This window comes from Malurus melanocephalus, unplaced genomic scaffold (genome assembly GCF_030028575.1).
Source record: "Malurus melanocephalus ecotype Western Australia unplaced genomic scaffold, MMel_1.1 scaffold_122, whole genome shotgun sequence".
NCBI lineage: Eukaryota > Metazoa > Chordata > Aves > Passeriformes > Maluridae > Malurus > Malurus melanocephalus.
Genome location: NW_026623354.1, coordinates 623,635 through 645,688, shown reverse-complemented (window position 1 = coordinate 645,688; position 22,054 = coordinate 623,635). Strand labels below are relative to the sequence as shown.

Below are 22,054 nucleotides of genomic sequence, written 5' to 3'. Positions count from 1 at the left end.
GCACTGCAGGGAGAGCAGGGCTGCCTTTCAGARGGACTTAAACAATCTGGAAGAATGGRCYAGCAAGAAATGTGTGATGCAAAGAYTGRCAGTCTTGTGCATTGGATGGRGTCRCAGACTGGGAGCAGCTGGCCAGGTGACACCTCTGCAGAAAAGGATTGGAGGGTCCTGAGGGGCAGGAATGGGAATCAGCAGTGTGTGCTGGTGACTCTGAATGCTTGCTGCAGAGGAGAGTAAGATTTACAAGATTTGGCAGAACATAGYTGGCAGATAGGGGAAGTGATTGCTCCGCTATGTTCAGCATTGAGGGCTTCCTCTGGAATTGTTTCCATTTTTTTTCCAGTTTTACACTCACTCTCCTGTGCGAAAAAGATGCTGACAAATGAGCAACTGTGCACAGTGCTGATTAGGGATCTGGAGCTCGGGACCCACATGGAAAAGCTGAAGGCAGTGGCTTTGTGTAGGCCTGGGGAAGAGAGCACTGAGGGCAGATACAACTTATGGTTTCAACTACCTGAATGGATCTGTGTTTTCTGTATAAAYCCCTTCCCTCACTCTTCTTGGTGCATAGAGGAAGGGCAGAAAACAGCAATCACAAAGTGCACCGAGAGAAATTCCAACTAAATAGAAGGAAATCTTTCATCACAATGTGTTGTGAAAATGCATGTGTCCAAGCCTTTGATAAGATTACCCAGAAAAGTTGTGCAGTCTCTGAAGATTTTCAGACATTGATGGGGAAAGACCCTGAACAATATGATCAGGTTTTGAAATTAGCCCTGCTTTGGGCAGAAGCTTGAGCTAGAGACTTCCAGAGTTCCCTTCCAGCTGGATTTACTCCGTGGTTTTAAGGCTTTGGGATTCTGATGGCAGTAGACTGCTGAATGTCGGAGTTCCTGCACTTCAGCAATTCAACACACACTGTGGTCTGTACTCAAGAGGCACAGGCTGTGCTTTTTTAGGCTGAAATCTTATCATCCTTCTTCATATCTTAAGTGACAGCAAGGCTATCAGTGGGCTGCTTGTAAAAACGCAAGCACTGGCCATGAGGTAGGATCTGACATCAGAGGAGTTTCAGCATTCACGTAAGCAGTGATCTCCTTCTCCATCCCCCAAGCATTGCTCTCGCTTGTCAGGGCTCTTCCTCTCAAGCTCTGTCCCCCTCGTGGTGAATGACCTGACAAATGAGTGATGGTCCATGTGAATTTCAATATTTTTGGTCTCTTGTCCCAYGTGTAAGCCCTTGACAGATTTCTGCTTGCTCTAGCAGAAAATTTGGGCAGAATGGGATAAGGAGTTGCACTCAGATGAGCTCTCTGTGCTCCAAGTGTGTGGTTTATAATGCATGGAGCACTGAGTAACAGGAATAGCTACATGGAATTGCTGCTTAGCTATGGCAGGTAACAGTGGACATGGTTCTCATTTTCTGTCCTTTGAAACACAAGTGATAAATAAATAAACAACCACTGATTCTGTGAGGCATCCCTTGTGTGTTTTAACTGGAAGCAACTGCCATTGCCCTACTTCTAAAGAAAACATGCAGGTATAAAAGCATRTGAATGTGAATTAAAAGAAGAATTAATCTTCCTTTCTTCTGCCTTAACAACCCCTATCAATTTTAATCCTGCTGTCAATTTTAATCCTGCATATTTCAGACTGTTTAGCTTGCTTTACTGCTTACTTGTTAAATAACTGAGTGCAGATGCTCCTGAGRTCTGTTACATTAACATTTAAAGTTTTCTCTCTTACTCTAACAAAATAAGAACARTAACAACCAMAACRAACAAACAACATCCCCCTTYCSCCAACATTATTTACTCAAATTCAYTGTTGTTTAACRTCCTGATATTTCTAGTKAGCCTATTAATGAGACATATGTTAACTTTATGGTTGTAAAAAGCTTCTTTTGTTTAGGTTTCTGTATCACTGTGTTTTAATCCCAGTGATAGGAAAAAAATTTCTTGGTCTAGAGTCGCATCTCATATGTAGAAATACCAGTGGTGATAAAAATTTAATGAAAGAATTTTTAGTATAATCCAACAGGCTGAGACAAAAATTGCCTTGCAGCAAAGGAAAAAAAGTTACAAGGCATCATTTGAATTCTTCCAGTATTCTTATCTATCAACAGTGTTTTATGCTTAAAACAAATGTAGGACTATAAAAACCTGTAACTSTTTGAGATTTTTCCCTTCTAGCAAATTTTTCATATATTTGTGATTTATCTAAGCAATTCTAAGTAATTCAAAAGACAACTTTTTTTGTTAAACTATTTGTTCATTTGTTCTCATTTTTAATATTCCCATCAGGTGCATCTGTACTTAAACCAACAAAAACTATCTCTTGGATTCTAGAAATTTGTTGAAATTCAGTTTTCCATAGAAAGAGACCTTTRTRTGCCTGGGGGCTAAAAAGAAGGGTTTTTGCTGTACAGTTGGAGTTTACTGGGGTGTGAATGACTGCAGGGAAGAATGCTGATGCCTTGCTCAATGACAGGATGGTGGAGGGTAGGTCTCTAAACAGGGATGTGTTGCCTCAGTTTAGTCAAAGAGAAAATGTGCYTGTCAGGACATACATCAAAAAGTGCATGATACTTGTGAAGGGAAAAGAAAGAACCATTTTAAATAATGGCTGAAGTTGTGACAAAAGAAGTTTTTGAACATCCCATAAATAAATTKAGTATAGGAGCTAGAAGAGAGTTAATCCCTATACCAGCTTTCTCGTGGAACTTGTAAATGTTACATAGAATCACAGAGTCATTTAGGCTGGAAARGACATTGAAGACCATCAAATTCAAYTGTTAACCCAGCACTGGCACATCCACCACTAAACCAYGTCCCCAAGTGCCACATGTATGGATCTGTTAAATAACTCCAGKSTGGGTGACTCYACYCYTTCCCTGGGCAGCCTCTTCCAGTGCCTGACAGCCCTGTCAGTGGGAACCTTTTCCTAAYACCCAGTTGAAACCTTCCCTGGMACAACTTGARGCCATTTCCTYTTGTCCTGCTGGCTGTTACTTGGGAGAAGAGCCCAATTCCCACCTCACTCCACAATTTCCTACAGAACTGGATCAAGTTAAGCTGGAGCTCCACCAGGTTCTGTGAGGAGCTGTGTGGTGTTCCAACCTGTGATACACTGGGAAGTTGCATCCATTCCTTCCCTCTGGATGTGACACTTTCCTTCTCAGTCCCACACCTCAGTTTCTTGCACAAAAGATCAGTGAACTGTTCACTTTAGAGATTACATTAGAATACTCTTTTCATTCTTGCAAAGGATGTAATGCCACAGAGACACTGTTAAATTAAATAAACTTCTACTTTAAAGACTCTCACCGTGTTGTGTGTGAGGCTGAGTGCTGGGGATGGGCACAGTCTCAGGAACCCACAACACTGAGTGTTGCTCACGTCCTGGTGTGTCATGTCACAGCCTGAGCAGCTCCTGAGCTGACAGTCCTGTACTAAAATTCCTGACACAGATAATGCTGCTTTTGTTAAGGCTGAAGAAGAACATTTGCAATATTGACTTTTGCCTATCGCTGTTTATGCTGTGGGCTAGAAATGTCTACATTTTCATGCGGGATTGATAGAGAAAATTTGTTTTACTTCCCTGTTTTTCTGCATCTCTTTGCAGAGCATAAACAGAACCCTGTGTCACTCTGAAGAATATTCAGGACATAAGGAAAGTTTTCACTGACATTAAAAAAAACAGTGGAGGCACTGTCTAAACCACTTTGTTTTACAAAACTCTGCTGTTCTCATAGTGGTGTACACTGAAAGCAGTCTTCAGCATTTCTGCTCTGGTTTAATTTGCTGTAACAAACATTCACAAGTACAAAATACCTGTGTGAGCAGCAGTAAGTTTTTTTTCATGGACAGTGCTTACAGACCTAGGCTTTATTTTAATGTAATAAAGACCAATTTTTTGTTGTCTGACAATAATTACAGCTATTACTCACTGTGAATTAATCCCTCAACCAGGCCTTTCATTTAGGTGTTAGCTTACTTCTTTAAAGGTTGGGAAAAAAAATGAGGATGTAGACATTACTCAGCCACTGACAGAATCTAGATATTTTTCTTTTCCAGGAGAGTTGTTTGGCAAGTGGATCACAGTTGCAACTTTGTATCAAAGTTAGGAGCATTCAAAAAAATCTGTTCTCAGCTTTTTAAAAGCAGTTGCATGAATGAAACAATGATCATGATTTCAGTCCTGCAGTAGATAATTTAGTAACTCCCTGAAGCTGAAGAAAAAGAGAGAGCAAAAAACTTAGGATTCAGATTGTCATCTGATGTAAATTGATGCCTCCACTAACCTAGTCTTCCTCAAAAAGGAAGAGGGGTTTTTTCGTATCAGGAAGCAAAATCAAATATAACTAACTGAGGATCTGGCCCAAAGTTTTTAATTGTAAAGATCTGTTAAATGCCAACCTCTGAGTGTTGTAAAAGTACCTCTTTAGGCTTAACACACTTTCCTTCTGAAAGAAAAACCATTTGCTTAACCAGCAAGATGCCAATAAAAAAAACAGAATTACAGAAAATTAATGAGATAATTCTAATACATCCTGTTTTGTTTCTTGGCAACAGAAAGCATATGACTGTCAATTGTCTGCCAAATATTTTATCTTCATGTTATCCATTCGTGATCCGTTGCCTGGCGCCTGAATTAAAAGCCAAGTCAGGGAAAAGCAATCAGAATCAGCAAGTTTCCAAGCTACCTTGGAGTATGGAAAAGCAGAGAGGTTATGTGTTCTTGTGGCTTTGCAAACACTTAGCTTAACTTAGGGAAAGACAAATTGTTAGGTAAATCTTGAAATGAAGTGCAATGGGAGGCTGCCATTTTTGTCTAGAAACTATTTAAAGCTCAGCATATCCCGACTGGAATATCTGTATTTCCAACAAGCGTAGATTGAAATCCCAGTAGAACTGACTCAGTCTCCTTCCTTCCTGCGTGGATATGTTGGGGAGTGTGCAATTTACCCCTTCTCTTTGCCTTCTGATAATGCTTGTGAGGACAAGGATGCCTGGGCTATTTCATCARGGCTGTCGCTGCCTCGATGTGTGACCTCGGAAAATAACTTGGCGCATGTATGGGTGGAATTTTTAAAACGAGCTGCCTAAAATTAGGCATCTAAAAATAAACAGCTTGTATTCCTGCAGATGTGAAGCCTCATTTCAGATTATTTTGCTGGAAAAAATGAGCTCCTATGTTTGTTTACCTGTAAAACTGAGCAGTGTTGAGAGACATGATAAAATATTTAGAATCTTGGTGCAGAAGAAGCATGTAGAGAATTTTTCTCTCTTCTTTTTCCTGGGATATTAGAATTTTGGCCTCAGCTTAATCAAATGAAAACAAAAGCTGTTTTGGAAGCATTTCTTCATATAGCACTGGAGTATAGGATGGAGCTCACCACCTTGGAGTGTAGATTAATAAAAAGCAGGGACAGGTTCCAAAGAGAATTAGGAAAAAACTTGGARAATAGGTGCATTAGTGACTGTTAAACACTGATCTGAAGGTATTCTAAAGCTTAATCAGCATTTTGCTGCAATGTGAGAGAGAATCTAGAAGGATCTCTGAGTATTTCTGGTTCTAAAGCTTTTTCCCTTAAGCACTTCCTGTTGCAGGTTTTAGATCTTTGTTTATGCCTTAACTAATTAAAATACTGTACAAGTTAATTAATGTTTTTATAGCATTGAGATCATCAAATGAAATGGATATGCAAGAATTTCAAATGATGTCTGAAGGGGGAGGGAGGGTCTTTATCTAACTATAGAGATTCAGTGTTCTGCCGTTGGCCCAAATCTCCCTCATAATGAATTTATCTACAGGCTGCTGCACTGGATTCTAGAGATGTCTGGTATGAGCAGTTCTGGGTTTATATAGGCCTCCTTTTAAAATSCGTGTGACAGTTTACAAAATGCTCTGGGATACCCTAGGATGAAAGGTACATAAATGCATGTAAAGTGCTATAATTAGGATGCAATTAGAAATGCACAAGAAAGGAGTGTTTGCTTGGCKACACTTTATAAGTCTATAAAGTTTYATTTTTCTGGAGCGCRGGAGACATGGCATAATACTCRTTCTAAGCAGTTACACTTGRAAATARTTGCTGTGTRCAAGCTCTGAGGAAGTTATTGTARWTTTKTTTCTGCTGCAAGGCAGAGACAATGACACTGATGTAATAATTTCAAAGAATAGGGAAAAAATTTGGAAAAAYCACCTCTGGAAGCTGTAAATGAGAAGAATTACCAGCAGGCAGGAGTGTCAGCCTGTATTGCGAGGTGAGGGAAATAGTTTGCTGAAATAGTGAGGAAGAACCTGCTTGTAATTTTGCTCCTGGGGTCAGTTGGTTGTGGTGCTGACACTCACGAAAAGGCTGTGGCACCCACAGGGATGTGTAGGGGCATTTTCCATTATGTGGGACTCGGAGTGACAACACATGAGAAGATAAACTATGAGGGAACAGGATAAGTTCATTTCCTTTGATAAGAGCTTATTGGTATCCTTTAAATTCTCTGGGGTCCGTTCCCCCCCCCCCCCCCCCCCCCCCCCCCCCCCCCCCCCCCCCCCCCCCCCCCCCCCCCCCCCCCCCCCCCCCCCCCCCCCCCCCCCCCCCCCCCCCGCGACTTTTTTTTTAATAAATGATTTTCTTTAAAGAGGAGCTGTGACAGCTAGACCTTTGGGTTGGGATTCACAAGACCTCGATTCAGTTTCTAAGCTGGGCACAGAGATTTGTTGTCCTGGAACGATCACTCAGTTTGCCCAGTGTTTTTCTCATCTGTAGTGTGGAAAGAATATCTCAAAGGGATAAAATCTTCCACAGAGCAGGCTGAGCTAACACGGTACAATATCATCTAGGAAKAACTTCTTTTGAAACTTGAAGGAAAAATTGTGATGCCTTGCCTGTCTCCCACTAGATGCCATGGGAATGTGGTGATTCATAGATCCATGGTTTTCTGAGGTGGTTGATAACATTCTTGATTAGYTGGTTTTCTGATAGCAGGTAGTTTATGAATGTGGAAGCTTCTGATTGGGTTACATGAAGTCTGGAGGGCAAAAAAAGACAATTAAAAAAAAATGGAAATTGTACAAATGAACTTCTAAATTCAAGAAATGCCAGATTGTTGGTTTGTGTGATGGAGTCATGGAGAACACTGTTGTCTTTTTGTTTTTCTGGCACCAGCGTAGTTCTGTGTATCCCTTGCAGCACAGGGGTTGATTATTCTCAATCACTTTGTAGGAATTACAATAAGCCTGAGAACTGTGTAGGATGGAATAAGCTAAATCYGATGAAATTGCTGGAGAACTAACAGCCAGAAAGTCTCAGCTGAGCTTTAATAGCCAACAAAAACATCTCTCTGCTGAGCATAATAGACTGCAGCATTTCCAAGTCTTGTCACTTGGCAAGATTTACGTGGGTTTTTTTCATGAGAACAACATCCAGTGTTTATGGCAGCACATGGGCAGATTTCAAATAYTCTGGAGTTCCTGGAGATTGCACCTTCAGCTTTAGGAAACAGAAAGTCCTGAGATGGAGCACAGAATTTGTACAATGAGAAGAGATCCCAGTGTCCAAAGCTACGAGGTGTGGTCAGGTAACTGGACATAAATGAAAGTGAATGTGTAATCATAGGTATTAGAGAGGTGATGTTTATGAACATAAATAGCCATGTAGGTGACTTATATTTAAAACCTGTCTTGAATATGGTGTCCAATGCTGTGGGTTCCAATAATACAGAGCTGCTGGAAACGGGATGACTTGTGCAATATGGAGATGTAAWCTGAGTCATTCTCATCTTCCTTCTCTTTCACCTCTTCACCAAACAAAAACCAAATAAATGTGGTTAACTGAAGAAACCACACTGGTGAACTTGAGGAATTTGTCTCTTAATGAGCAGAGAAGAACTTATTCTGGACCCACAAACTCCTTTTCACCATTTTATCTGGGATTGAAACACAAGATGCAGTTGTATCTAGGAGCAGAGTAAATAACATAAATAAATTCTAGTGGTCAACACTTCTTGGKAATATAGTAGTTTAATTTTTTGTCTGTAGAACAGGAATAATTGTATCTACTTGCCACGTCAGAGGATTAGTAATGGTAATTAAAGTGTGGAGTGCTTTGATTATTAAAAAGAAGAATGGGGATGGAAAGAAAGCAGTGTTTCTGATGAGCTATTCATTTTCAGTCAGGCATGTTAAAGTCCAAGTGGAGTAAACACCCTGTCCTGCCCTCCACTTAATTTGGCAGCAAATAAAATGTATAAAACCACAGGAGAACAATGTCAGGCTGAGAATAAAGGTAGAGAGACCAGGTTTTGTGCCTGTGTTTACATTTGTCTGTGCATCTGAATGACTGTATATTTTTAACAAGCTGGCTGAGAAAATGACAATTCATTGTGGGAAAAATGAAGTCAGGAGTCCAGGAAACTCAGGACTTAGTGTTTAAAAGAGGAAATAAAAGTGCTTGGCCAAAATTTGGTCGTATTTAGCAGTTCCCAACAAGAACCCAGAAGTTTTTGTATGTTTCTGGCATTTTGTCATTCATGTTTAGAGCAGAAGCGATAGTTTTCATCATCTAAAGTGAAATCTGAGTGATAAAATAGGATTCTTGTTTCAGCAGCATCTCTCAGTCCATAATAATCTATAGAGGACAAGTAAGTGTGTTCTAGAGAAGGCTTCAGGTTGCAAGTTGTCAGCTTCTGCACCTTGTGTTTGGCTGCTTTTTAATCACTTTTCCTAGGATAAGGGGTTAGACAATTTCTCTTTCTGCCTTTCCTTTCTCCTTCTTCCGGGAAAACAGAACTTAAAAGGTACTATCCAGTACCTGTGTGGGTACAAGGGAAAAAGAGAGTGAAAGAAGAGAATGTGCAGTTCAGAAGGTGTGAGCAGAAACTGAAGAATGTGAAGCAGTGAAAGAAGACAGCTTAAGGGTTATATGGATGATTTAATGGGCATGGAAAGGAACTGGGAAAGCAGACAAATGGAAAGGAACTGGAAGTAATTCTGGGAATGGTATTGCCAAGAGGATGTTACAAGGAGGTAGGGCAAACCCGATGGGTGTTGAGGATGTTGGACGCAAATCAATCAGAACAAAAAGATTCATTAATTCAGCTGCTCAAGGAACAGTTTGTCTCTGGGTATGTGCAACTGCGTAGAAGGAAATGCCTGGAAGTCTGCACTTACAGTCAGCCTGATTGCCTCTGTCCGGGAGGGCTCTTGTGGGAACAGGGAAGAGGGAAGATGCCTGGGACTTGAGCTTTCCCTGCTCAAAGTGTGTGTGAAAATGCATAATGGTGTTTGTTTCACTCTTTAGAATGCTCTTCCTTCTTTGCTTAGGTGCAATATAGCCTAAAACAGCATAAAACAGCAGCRGTGGAGTGGAGATGAGATGCAGAGTCAAACAGACAGAAAACAGTCTCAGGACAAAATCAATTCAGTTTGCAGTCAACCTTTAAGGCAGCAGGTTAGGATCCTTTTGTATGAAAAAGGAGGTTATCAATAATACCAGCTGCTTTGAGGTGGTCAGTACATTAAGACGTCTCTATTAGAAATACAGCATGCCAAGGTCTTGATTAGTAATGGAATAATATCTAGAGGAAAATACTTACTCTTCCTTTAAACTGTTTGGGAACACAGACACACCTATTCAGCTTGGGCCACTCCCTTTCATACTGTTCAACCCAGGAAATAGTGGGAGTGGAGCCACAGAGTGAGCCACCTCTGAAGGCTTTCACTTGTTCCACCAGCTTGCCATCCRTCCTCTGGGAGGCTGTAGCTTTTGAGGTGCAGGAACAATACTGCCTGGGAGCACAAATGGAACTAGAAATACATCAGAGCTCCGCAAACGGCAAAGGTTTGTCCTGGACTGTTGCTCTGCTGTGTAAATCTCTAATGATAAATGACAGGTTAAGCCATCCACAGGACATTGSTTCTTGGATTTACWGAGGGAAATCAGGCTGAGGAACTTCTGTTAGACTGAAATTGGGATCTTTCTCATAAGAAAAGCGGTTTCTGTATTTCAGTTTGTTTTTCTTTACTAGMTGAATAGTTAAAAACCTCCCCAGCCTGGTGTGTTTTATGAACAGTGGACTTTGTTACTTGGCACTGTGGTGTGTGCATGTACCCATGTGCTGCTCCTCTGGAATGAATATCTGAGTATAGGGAGCAGAGTGGAATTAAACAGGCTTTTTATCCAGCTCTGACTCGCTCTATATTTTTGTAAGAGATAATTCACTGCTGTCTTTTGAAGTTTTCTACCTTCTAGGTAAAGATGATGACAGCATGCTGTTGCTGTGGGGCAAGTTCTGCAAACAGAGGTTTTAGAGTTCTGCAGTGGCAGGTGGCATAAGAGTTCAGAGTATTTGTAATTAATGCTTTGAATGAAAAGCTGATAACCCGTGAGCGTTAGGGTGCTTTTGAGGGCAGATTTATTTGGTATTTAACCTGAGGAAGCCTTGTGCAATCTGTGTGGTACTGACTGAGCACACCTACAAGTTCCTGTCTGTGCTGCAGCCACCTGTCACTTGTGCTGTCCCTGCACAGCAAGCAGGGCTGGGTGTTCAGTGCCTGCTGCTGTCCTGTGTGCCTCTCCYTGGGGCAGAGGTGCTGCAGGTATGACTGTGCAGCACAGGGTGCCAGCGTGTAGCAACCTGCAAAGAGACTCAAGGCACTTGGGTGCTGCACACCGAAAGCACATTGAGCTCAGTTTTGGTGGTGAGTGATACAAAGTGAATACTCTTTGCATCCAAGAGGYGTGCAGCTCTTAGTTTGCTTAGTAAACATTTTTGGTTTTTTGTACCACAGTCTTAGGTGGGGTGAGGGAAGGTGGCATAATTATAAAAATATGTATTTAGCTTTCTTGGTAACTCTAGTGTGGGTATTTGCTTTCTCTGTTATGTTTGGACAGATAAATAATTTTGGTGCCTATTTGATTTCAGGGGTTAGAGATGGAAGAAGTAAAGTCCTGTTTWCTTCTTTGCATTATCTAATCCAATAGTCATCTCTTAAAAACAGTTATCTACCTTTATGGGTCAGGAGATTAAAAAATGTACAGGTARACATATTAAAGAACTGTGCACGCCTCTCTAGGAAAAATGTTGCTTTACCTTAAAAAAACCCAAACAAACAGAAAAACACAACTCAAGATTTTTACCAACTGTTTATAACAGAAAAAAATATGTTTTTTTCCATTGCTAGTTATTCTTTGTAGGCCAAACATCCAAGATGTAGATATAGCAGTTTTATTTCTGTTCTTTCTCTGATAGGGTGCTGCATTAGGTGTGCAGAATTCCTTTTTGCTTCCTTTTTTTGTTTTTAAAATACTATTTTTTATTTATTACATGAAAATGGAGCCATCTCAGCAGAGTATGGATTTGGTTAGCATTGAGCATTTGGTTAAAATCAGCTGTTTCTGTGTATTCATAGATGGGCTATGGGTAGTGCTGAGTTGACAGTTGGACTCCATGATCCTGGGCTTTTCCAKCCTAAAYGATTCCATGTTTCTCTGWTTCTATGATAYTGCTRTGATGTGGGAAACCACCATATCATTATGTGAATTTAATCAAATGAATATTTGATCCCCTAGAGCCATGGGGAATCATTACAGTGAGGTTGGGCTGAATCTCTGGATTTCCATTCCTGACCAGATATGCTGGGAGCTGGGAGTCTTGCTCATACCTCTGCTTTGGTTGGTTCTGGTGATCTCCTGGGTGGGAATGGAAATCTCTTTTCCCTGCTGAGTCCTAGGAGATAAACTCCTGATTGCCACTCTGAGAAAGCACAGGGGAGACAAGTGATTCTGCTCCCTGCTGCTCTGTACGTGTTTGCCTTTTCTCTTCCCTAGCATTGGTAGGGGAGTCAAGCTGTCTTGAAATYTAATATATAGAGAGATAATTGCTTGTCATTTCATTAAAGAGGGTAATGAAAACAGGTTCTTTAGTTTGACTTCCCTTTTTAATCATTTCACGTGCTGGTTTTTCTCATTCTAGAAAAATGATCCACTCATTCTTTTTGTCAGCTGTCTATTTTGAGGTGGAAGGCCTGACCTCATTCTCATGGTAACTCAGTAACCAGCATGAGAACTGAAATTTTTTACTTGTTCAGAATCAATTAAGTGACTCCAGGAAAAGTACTGTGAGGATCTGGATTTCAAAGAAAGCTGGGATGTTCAGGGAGAAACTCAACAATAATCAGAAAACCACTACAAAATAATGCATTGTCTTATAATTCATTCATAGTTAAAAAGGAAATAACTGGAAGCTGCCAACTAGTTTCAGTCTGAAAATAAGCACAACATATGTTTATAACATAAGGTTTTCTACTGATAAACACTGTTGTGATCAGCACCTGTTTTAACTGATTCATCTGAAAATTTTGCTTAGTGCTGCTTGAAGAAGTTCATCATTCAGTTTTTATTCACACAACCTGACAGGTTGGCTGGCTTGCCTACTTTTTAAAATTATTTTTGTTGTTGCTTAGCTATTCTTAATTGCAGAACTATTTCTCAATCAAACCATGGCAAAATTCTGACCAAAAAATTGAAGATGTCTAGGGAGTGTTAATACCAGATTCTGATGCTGAACTGGATGGAAAAGGGATTTTTTTTTTTGGTCATTGATTTGTGTCAGTGGTAAATCTGTGTATTAAACAAATACCACAGTGGTAACGTCAACACAAATAAAAGGAAACTTAAGTTTTGCTCTAGGCTGAGGGAGTGTTTACGCTTAAAAAACCCAAACCAACCACCCTCCTAGTATGTACTATTAATAGTTGTTTACATTCTACAGAAACTGAAGAATGAGGCATCTCATGAAGTAACTGTCTGGATGCAATATTTAGTGTATCTGTAATATCAGGAAGTATAAAGACTTAGTGGTGATGGCTGAAAAGGCAGCAGAAGATCCTCCCTCAAAGATGGCCTGGGCTATCTTGACTTTACATGATGTTCTAGTTACAGTTAATTTAAAATTAATTAAAATCCCACACTTGTTTAAAGCTTGGCTGCTGTAAAAATGAATTTTCTTGGTAGTCCACGACACACAAGACCTTAAAAATCCCTCACCTTAATATATGGCATTTGGTCATGCAGTGGAAGGATAAGATCAAGAAATTGTTACTGAAGAAATACTGCTGTAAATCATTGCTGCAAATACAATATGGTATCAGTCAAGCAGTCAACAGAGTRATCTTAAATTCTTTGTAGGTGCTACATTTGACTCATTCTCCATTCCAGGAGTTTATGGTACCCCTGGAATGATGTTCCCCACTATTTTAAGACCTTATGTCCTACCTCCTTTTTCAAAATTGTGCTTGCAAGATTGTGATTGCCCTCCACTTCCACTTCAAGATCAAGACTCTTGATTTAGTGCTATCTTTGAATAAAGGATTTGACAGGCACAACTTCACAAGGTTGTACATGTCAGGGAAATATCTAAGATACGGCTTGTCCTGTGTTGAGTGGCACTGGGAAAGAACAAACCCAGCTGTACCTGTTAAATCAGGAACATGTTTCAAACATGTTTCTCCTTTTTAATGTACTGTCAGCTCTGGAAGTTTGCTGTGTTTTTCTGACTGCTTTTCCCAGTGGTGCCAGATTACAGCTCTTGTTTGAGGAGATTCCACTGAACTATCAGTAAAATGCAAGCAAACTGTTTGTGTAACTATAGAATAACCAAGGGGATCAAAACCTCTCTTTCCCAAATTCTAGTTGGCATATGCTATGTTATACGTAATTTCCTGCCATTAATAAATGGAAACAAATTCCAAGCCTTTCATCTGTCCCATCAATGTATTTTCAGAYGTGTCCTTGTCTCAGTTTTGCCTGTACAGAATGGGATCCCTGTGTGAGGAGCCAAGTGAGCTGCTCATGGGGTGATAATTTTGCTTAACTGACAGTTTCTTGGTTTTTAACATGGCTCTTGATCATTTGTGTGTGTGTAGAGCTGATTTAACCAGAAGATAGTGCTGACCACAAGAGGAAGGGTTCAACAGTGCAGTAGGATTTATTTAATTAGAAAACAAAGGTTAGCCAACGCAGCATATTTAAAGCTGCTTTTATGAGGAATGTTGGCAGTGGATGAACTGATCTGATGTCATTTCTGGCACCCTGTAGCAGTGCCATACTTTCCACTATATAGAAAGGGAGCCTCCTATTCTTAGTTGTGATGGACATTGACAAACAGTTTATACTGCCCTCTGGTAGGGGCTGAAATTAGTCTTTATAGTACAAGGAAGGAATTGCTTTTAGAGCTTTACTGATGCTGTGAGAGGTCAGTGTGACTGCAAAAATTATCCTTTTAGGGTTTACCATGCTCCAAGAATGGCTGTGATGCTGGAGATTCTGGGAGTTGGGTGCAGCAAGAGAAATATTTAATTCTTATAACCTTGTGTGCTGGTGCTACATCTGYAGCAGGAGACCCAGTGTTAGGAGACAAAGGGTAATGCTAAACTAAGATGTTCAGGAAGCCCTGCAGGGATTTAGAGGTGACTTTTTTTCTGGTGCACTTCTTTGTTCAGCACTTGAGTAAAGTTGCCATSTATGTTTGTGTAGGTATGTGACATGTCAGAAGAGAGTACAATGATATCCAGTTTATTTCAATACATAACAAGAGGAGTGGTGCTTTCTTTGATGTCATGCTTGTAACACGTCASTCTTTACAAAGATACAGGAAATAAATTGAAGATTGAAAGAACACAGGTCTCAACTTTGATCTCTTTGCTTCCCAACATATTTCTCTCTTAGTTACTATGAAGTCTTCATTGTGAAGGGGATGYTACAAGCAGTTTCTTCTCTCAGCTGGAAGAAAAATGTCAAAGTTCAAGAAAGGAAAAGTAAAGAAGAGATTATGATTAAAGGAATTACATTTATCTCGAAAGTCTTTGCTCTGTTTAAGTAAAAGACACCTAAACATTGCTGAGGAGTAGGAAAAAAAGCTTCCTGCCAAAGATCTGAAGGACTGCCAGCTTCTGCCAGGATCCTTTTGGCTAATTGTTCCCTAGAGTGGCTTAGGCACCTCTTTGACTTCAAGCACAGAGCTCAGCCCCACAGAAGTCGTGGGATTATTCATAAGCTTTGGGACAGACAAGCCCTTGGATTGTGTTGTTGAGTCAGTTGTTCAATCATACAGAGCTTTGGGGGTGCAGYAGTTTTTATATTTATTTAGCTATATATTTATTTATTTATATKTATTTATTTTATATTTTTATATTTATATAGCTTCCACTATATCCTGCCTACGAAATTGCATCAGTTGTCCGCATTTACACTTGGTTTTTTTTCCTATGTGTAAGTAAAAAGCATTGGATTTGCTGTAAGAATCCATAGTGCAGTGTTCTTGACATTGTAGATCAATAGATTAGCCTCATGCTGCCAGGAAATAAAATGCTGAGCCACCTCATCTTCTAATAATGCAGTAGACAGATCCATTAATGCACACACTGTTATTTTATGTCTGAAAATAGATAAGAACAGAGTTTTTTTTTCCCATGACTATTCTGAAATAAACATTAGAATGGATAAAGTAAGGTAAATAGCCTTYGGTTGAATCAGGCCTTTTGTCATAACCTGATAACTCTTCTACTYACAGCAACCACAGCAACAGTGATTTTGCTTGTTCGGGGGACAATAACTAAAAATGGAATTTTCAGATCAGAGAAGATGTGCAGAATTAACTCTGCCTTATTTGATAATGTGTTTTTCTGCAGAAAGTGAGTCCTTTGAGTTTTAAATAAGGGCTGCAAGCTGTTGTAAAATCATTGAGAAATATGGTAATGAAGTTGGAATGTAATGAAGATCAAGGAGARGCAYTCAGCTATGCTTTACATGACCTTTYTGTAATGCTGACCAGTTAGTMGCTAGTGTTATTATCTGTRGTACTTCTATAGTTTCCATTATCACACAATCTGAAAACTTCAGTCTTTAATGTACCTATTGTTACAAATCCCTTGTGAGGGGGAAAGTGATAGGGGGAAATACAATGAAAGAGATTAAGGGAATGGCTCAGGGATGAACAGCAAGTCTGTGGGAGTGCAGAGACAGCACATTTCTCAAATCCCATGTTAAGGCCTCCAGAGGTAGTAGACAGTACTTTACTAACTGACATTATTAGGGCTTTTTCCCCTAATGACATTTAAATATTTCATTTGGTGATTGATTTTTCTAGGTACTGTTTTTCTTTGTACTATTTAAGCCCAGCTAATAATTTCAAGTGAAGGTAGATAGCTGGTGTTGCTCTCCTTTGTCCAAGAAAAAGATCATTAGATGTAATCTCAAGCATATTGTTTAGATATTTTTGTTTGTTTAATCTTTCTGCCCACTGCTTCACTGAAGGATAAACTTGGTGGTTGTTAGGGATTGGGGAAGTGAGTCAGATTCAATTTCTGAGCATGCAGCAAAAGGAAAAGTATTCCCAAGAGCTTGTCATGCTGCCTGTCCAGTGTTACAATGCACTGCAAAGCTGGGCTTTTGTTATCAARGGCTCATGTGCCATGGAAGTTATCATACATAGTTGATAACAGGAAGCTGAGCACAATGCTTTAATTCAGCTGAAAGATTTTGCAAATGTCATCAGTTGGGAGAGGAAATTGTCACAGTGTGGTCTTAGTTAAGTCGGAGATAGAAATGCAGTTGTGTTTTCTCTTGYGTTTTTTCTCAATTACAAATTGTAACAGGAGAATGAAGGGCAAAGTGATGTTTCATGTATGTTTTGGAATGAATACTAAGAAATCAATACATAAAATAACATTTGCTTTCTTATTTCCGAGTTATTTTGACAGAATGGCTTGTGCATGCAGATCTTGCAGTTGATGTATAAAACAGATCTGATTTTCAGTGTGCCACCTCGAGAGTTCCCCAGGCGGTTTTTCAAGAAGTAGAAGTTTGACTCTTTAGTTTCCAATGTAGCTAATCCCTACTCAAAGTTGAATTTGATACTGTCCTTTCACATGGACATTCACAGACTTCGTGGACTGGACAGGTTTTTTAGCAGTTCTTCWATGGCATGTGTGTGCTGGAGAAAGAGGCATTTGGGATGGAGTTTGGCTAATCATTACTTAAAGGTCAATTATAATGGCAGTGGAAAAAAAATGTCACATGGTAGTTTGATAASAAGCCTGTATGGGACACCCATCCTTAATCAGCTGAGTTATAACACAAATCCTTTTACCTTTGATACCCCTTTAACCTGAGTTAGCCCTTTTCGGTTAGTCACTTTTTTTTTTTCTTTTTTTTTTTGCCAGTGCAGAAAATCCTTGTGGCTTTGTGGTCTTTCTATTCCTTCTGCCATACGTCTCTCTTACCTTAGAGAACCTTGTGTGGGCTTAAACCAGTAAACTAACTTGTGGTCTGCAGAATTCCTACCTCTGCAGGTTCTTCATGGTCTTTGTTTCAATAAAAGATACTGAAGCACCATAGCTATTTTTAACTATATCTTACCCTTTTCTAGAAAATAAACCGTTGAAGTAATATTAAATATTAGTACCTATGAAGTAATTTTAAATACTAATAGGTAGGAAGTAATGCTAAATATTAGTAACTAGGCTTTTCAATCTGTTGTGAATAAAATTTGCATCTAGATGTACTAGCATAGATCTCTCTTTGAAGTTTCTAGTTAGTAGTACCAGTGCTTAGTAGTACTTATATCAGCTCTGCTAAATGTTTTTTCATGAGTGGATATGGTCTCAGTGAGGAAGCAGCAAGTGTTAAGTGAATGGACAGAAAACAAGTACAGTGTACAAGGAACATATTTGCTTGTGATGAGCACCCATTCCTCATTGGTCACCATCACCTGAGTCAAGAGAGTACAGCCAAAACCATTCTGTAATATTTGTTAASCAGATGTCATTGACATCAGTGTGATTTGTRGTTTGGTTTTTCTTAGATGAGCAGRGCAGGGACAGGTATGTGTGGCYAYTGCAGCTGTCTGGCAGCAGCWCTGCTGAGTCAGCTCTTGTGTGTTTTCTTCTCAGCCAGGATAAAAGCAAGATTACATGGGTCTCAGGCTCCAGTGAGTGAGCTGAGAAAATACCCTTTTCCTGTTGCTCCTGGCTCCTTAGTTCTTCTGAAATGTGCTGTGCTGGAAGTTACCAGAAAACACAGGGGTGTTTGTATCTGRGCTCTTTTGGGGTTTTCAGTCCCCAGAAGATGTATTGCACTGAGAATGGTGTGTGGTAGTTTGTGATGAACTATTGGTGTTCTTGTAGTCTGCTTGCAGGAGTGTCATGGAATGACAAAATGGTTTGGGTGGGAAGGAACCATTAAAGGCAGTCAAACCCTCCTGCAGTAAGCAGAGACATCTTCCACTAGGTCAGGCTGCTCAGAGCCCCATCCAACCTGATGGGGCTGGCCTTGAATGCATCCAAAGATGGGGCATCCACCTCCTCCTGTGTTTCACCACCCTCATTGGGTGCASTTGATCCCACTGTCCATGTCATTGCTGAAAACACTAAACAGTACAAAACAACACATTTTAGTACTGGTGGTGGTAATTCTGTTTCTGGGTTTGAGYGAGGGGAACATTTAAAATGTCTTACTCACCTGAGCAGAATCTCAACARTATTTCCTCTTGTGCAGCAAGGGAATGGATTTTGTTCCTATTTGAAAAYACATTCTGTAAACTACTGGAATATAATAGCTGAGATACTTTTTAAGGACTAAAACATGATTACTTCAAAAGCCACAAAATAGCTTTGCACTACCGGTTTTTAAAGCTCAGCAAATTTTATGTAGTACCTGAATTATTAATGGATATAAATTGGAMGAGGAAGATCTGTTGTCTTATCAGTCTTAAAACAAGCAGTAGTTGGTTGACTTTGCAGAGAAAGGCAGCTCCTGCAGAAACCATGAGTGAGCAGGTCCTGGGTGAGGAACCCTATGGTGTGAAGGGTTTGTGTCAGTATGCCCAGAAGATGACTGCCTGTTTTGGACACTTAGGTAAAGAAATTAAGATGTGCATGTGGAGGTTTGTTTTTTTTTTTTTGATCTTCATTATGTGGATGAAGTATTTCCTCAAGTTTCCAGTTAAAAAGTTGGGTGTTTGTATGTCAGCCTGCAGTCTTGAGTAAGTAAATAGTGGGTGCCAAAAGTGAAAAAGCTGCATGTGTGGAGTAATTTTCCCACAAGTAAAGTTTGTGTGAACTAGAATGTTGGATTTTTTTTCTATCATTTGCTGGTTTAGTTATTTTATTGCTTGGGTAACTGTATTTCATGATAAAAGTAGATGCAGTGCTTGCTCATTTAGATGAAGGCCATTTTTTTTCCCTCTTTACTCTCAATATCTTTGAAAATTATTACATTAGGATCCTTATATAGGACAATTATTAGAATCCTTATGSATGAGATAATCCTGATAATACTGTTGTCTTGAACAGATGCATGAAACAGTATTTGGGGCTATCTGTGCAATAGGTATGTTAACTTCTGAAGTGGTATGATGGGAAAAAAAGGAAAAATTAGGGTTTTTTTTACCTTGTTTCCTCTATTTTTATTTTGGTTATTTTTGCATCTAGGTTTTGCTGAACTAGTGTGGTTGACTTCAGTTTCTTGGGTTTCTGGTTGGGCTTTTTGTTGCTTTCAATRTAAGACTAAAGTCACACTGAAATGCATTTACAAGAAGTTTAACTGATGGCAGAAGCAATTAAGACAGCATTAGTCCACTACACATTTCTGCTGAAGGGCAATTCTAATCCTCAGTGTTTCTCTGGTATTTCCTCTACTATGTATTTAGCCCTTGGTGTCTGATTTTTACTATTATTCACTTCTTGCTATTCTGTTTCGTAATTTATTGGTGGATTGAGGTCAAATTTTTTTGTTATTTCTTTTCTTGGAGCATTAGTAGAGAAGCTTCTGTTCCTGGTTGCATATGAAACATGCATGCATTTTTATCATCCAGGCAGCCCATTGGTGTGGTAAATTCAGAGGGGATTGAATAGAAARTGGTCTTGAGATGGCTGGAAATATTTATAAATAAAATATTTATAAAGTTCGAAATGAGATAAAATATTTAAAGTAGCTGTTCTGCATAATTCCTATCTCCTATCCAGCCAGCCCCCTGTGAAAACTGTCAGTCTGGAAAGTGCCCATACCTCACACTGTGCTCTGTGAATGCTCGAGATCCCAGCACTGACTACTTGGATTAGACACAGCTTTGAATTGGCAGTGATTTAAACAGGTTTTGCTGCTTGGCAGATCCTGTGAACATTTCCTCAGTGCTAGTTCTGAGTTGAGCACCCTGGATTCCTGAGAACTTTCTTTCAAGATGCGTAAGGACAGGGTTGTTCTCCTGTGTTTCCTGCCTTTTGCTTTTCTTTTCAGCAAGAATATTAAAAACCAATCTTTTCCACTTAGTTGAATGCTTGAACTAAGTGGTAGGAGATTACCATTGTCTTTTTGATTTAGACTGAGGCTAAGTCCTGGTGTTTAGGAACAGTGTGTTGTACAAGGCGGTCTGAGGCACAAGGATGAGCTCCAAACAGTCCTTCATTTGACTCAGGAATCACTGTGATGCTTCCTGGTCTTGGTTTGTTTACATCTACTGCTTGTCCTCTTATATTACATACTAACAGGGTGGAGGCTTTTGAAGACCAAATATTGTACTTAAATTAAAAAAAAAAAAACTATCCAAAAATTATATTGCTTGGTGTTGGTAACATTAGTTCTCAGGCAGTGACAGCAATAGCCAGAGCTAGAAAGGGGCAGCCTTGGGGAARTCTCTCTCAGGAGAAGGAAGCTTTTATTTTTAATTAAGCAGAATGTTTCTGCAGTGACATGGGTAGGGTCACTAAATCCTGGTCCATCATCCCCCACCTGTCCCGTGTGTTTTGGTGGTGTAAGGACACGGGATTGCACTTCACTGTTTGATACAACATCAGACTCTTCAGTGGTCACAGGCTGAGTGCTTCTGTAGTGGATATACAGGTCATACTGGTTTAGTTCTCACTCATTACACSAGTGAGAGCTGGTGTAATGATTGTCTTGGTGAACAGAGCTGGAGGTAGAATCAGCATGCACCCAGCAGAAAATGGAGAGTCAACCTTAAATCAGTGTGTTCAAACTGAACTGAAGGACAGAGTTTTTTTCTGAGTTTTAGGCAGCCGAGCTTTAGCAAATGCTGCCACAGCTGGAAATTTCTGCAGTGCTCACCTCTCTGCTTTTTGAGGATTAACTGCAGCAGAGTTAATGTCTGGGCAATGTGTGCCTTTGCCTCACCTTCCTCAAAGGGCAAAGTCCACCATGACGTGTCAGGGGCCTGGATGGTTGGCACTGCTGCTGTCAGATGTTAACATCCTTCACCAGTGATCCAGCAGCAAATGATGCTCTTAGACTGAGAGAAACTTGTGTTGACTCATTCTGTATCTCCTATGATTCATCCCTCTGCTTTAGGTACTGAATGGAGATCCACCCTCAGTGGTAGAAGCTTKTGGATTTTCAGAGCTGTCTCTTCCACTGAGGGGCTGTGGTGTGCAGGTTAGTAGGTTGAGAAATAAATGTGGGAGAGATTGAAAAATTGCTGCAAAGCTTCATTTCCTAGGAGGAATGCTTTAAACACAGCATTTGATGGGATTTCTGATCTGAGACAAGATACTCTAAGGCAGAACTGGTGTTACTATATTTATTGAGCCAGCTCTTCCTCAAATATACATTAGCATCACCCCATTAAAATTAGTACAGATTTATTCTGGCTTGTCCTACTGTGTCCTCAATTGATTAGAAAACCCAGGGGTATGGCTGTTTCAGGGGAACTGTGATTGCACACTTGTTTTCAAGATAATGCAAAGTCATACTACTTGGAAAATATAAAGTAATTGACCTCATAGGAAATGTGCAATAATAAACGATCAAAGTCTGGATTTATGAGATGGTATTTTCTCTTTGAAACAGTAAATAAAGCAGTCTTCTCTTCCAAGCCTGTCCCCATCAGGAGTTAGTACTGGAGCTCTGAGTTTTGAGGGAAGAMTTAAGTTACAGTTTCTCCCTGTTCTCAGTAAGCCTGTTGGTAGAGGTTTGTTCACCTTCTAATTTAGAAAAAAAGCCTTACTGGGAGCAGCACAGTGATTACCCCAGGTGGTT

General features: G+C 39.9%; 1 protein-coding gene across 2 annotated transcripts in view; it reads left to right on the top strand.

Moving 5' to 3' along the window:
- Positions 1–22,054, top strand: part of ABLIM1 (actin binding LIM protein 1) — a 176,346-nt gene that overhangs the window by 35,503 nt on the left and 118,789 nt on the right. Inside the window, exon 1 of one of the 2 annotated variants that reach the window (XM_057370280.1) lies at positions 9,688–9,844. The exons of the other annotated variant lie outside the window; for it this stretch is intronic. Coding sequence (XP_057226263.1) covers positions 9,805–9,844 — 40 coding nt within the window. The 5' untranslated portion in view covers positions 9,688–9,804. Of the gene's footprint in view, positions 1–9,687; positions 9,845–22,054 lie in introns of those variants that run through there. 2 annotated transcript variants of the gene reach the window in all.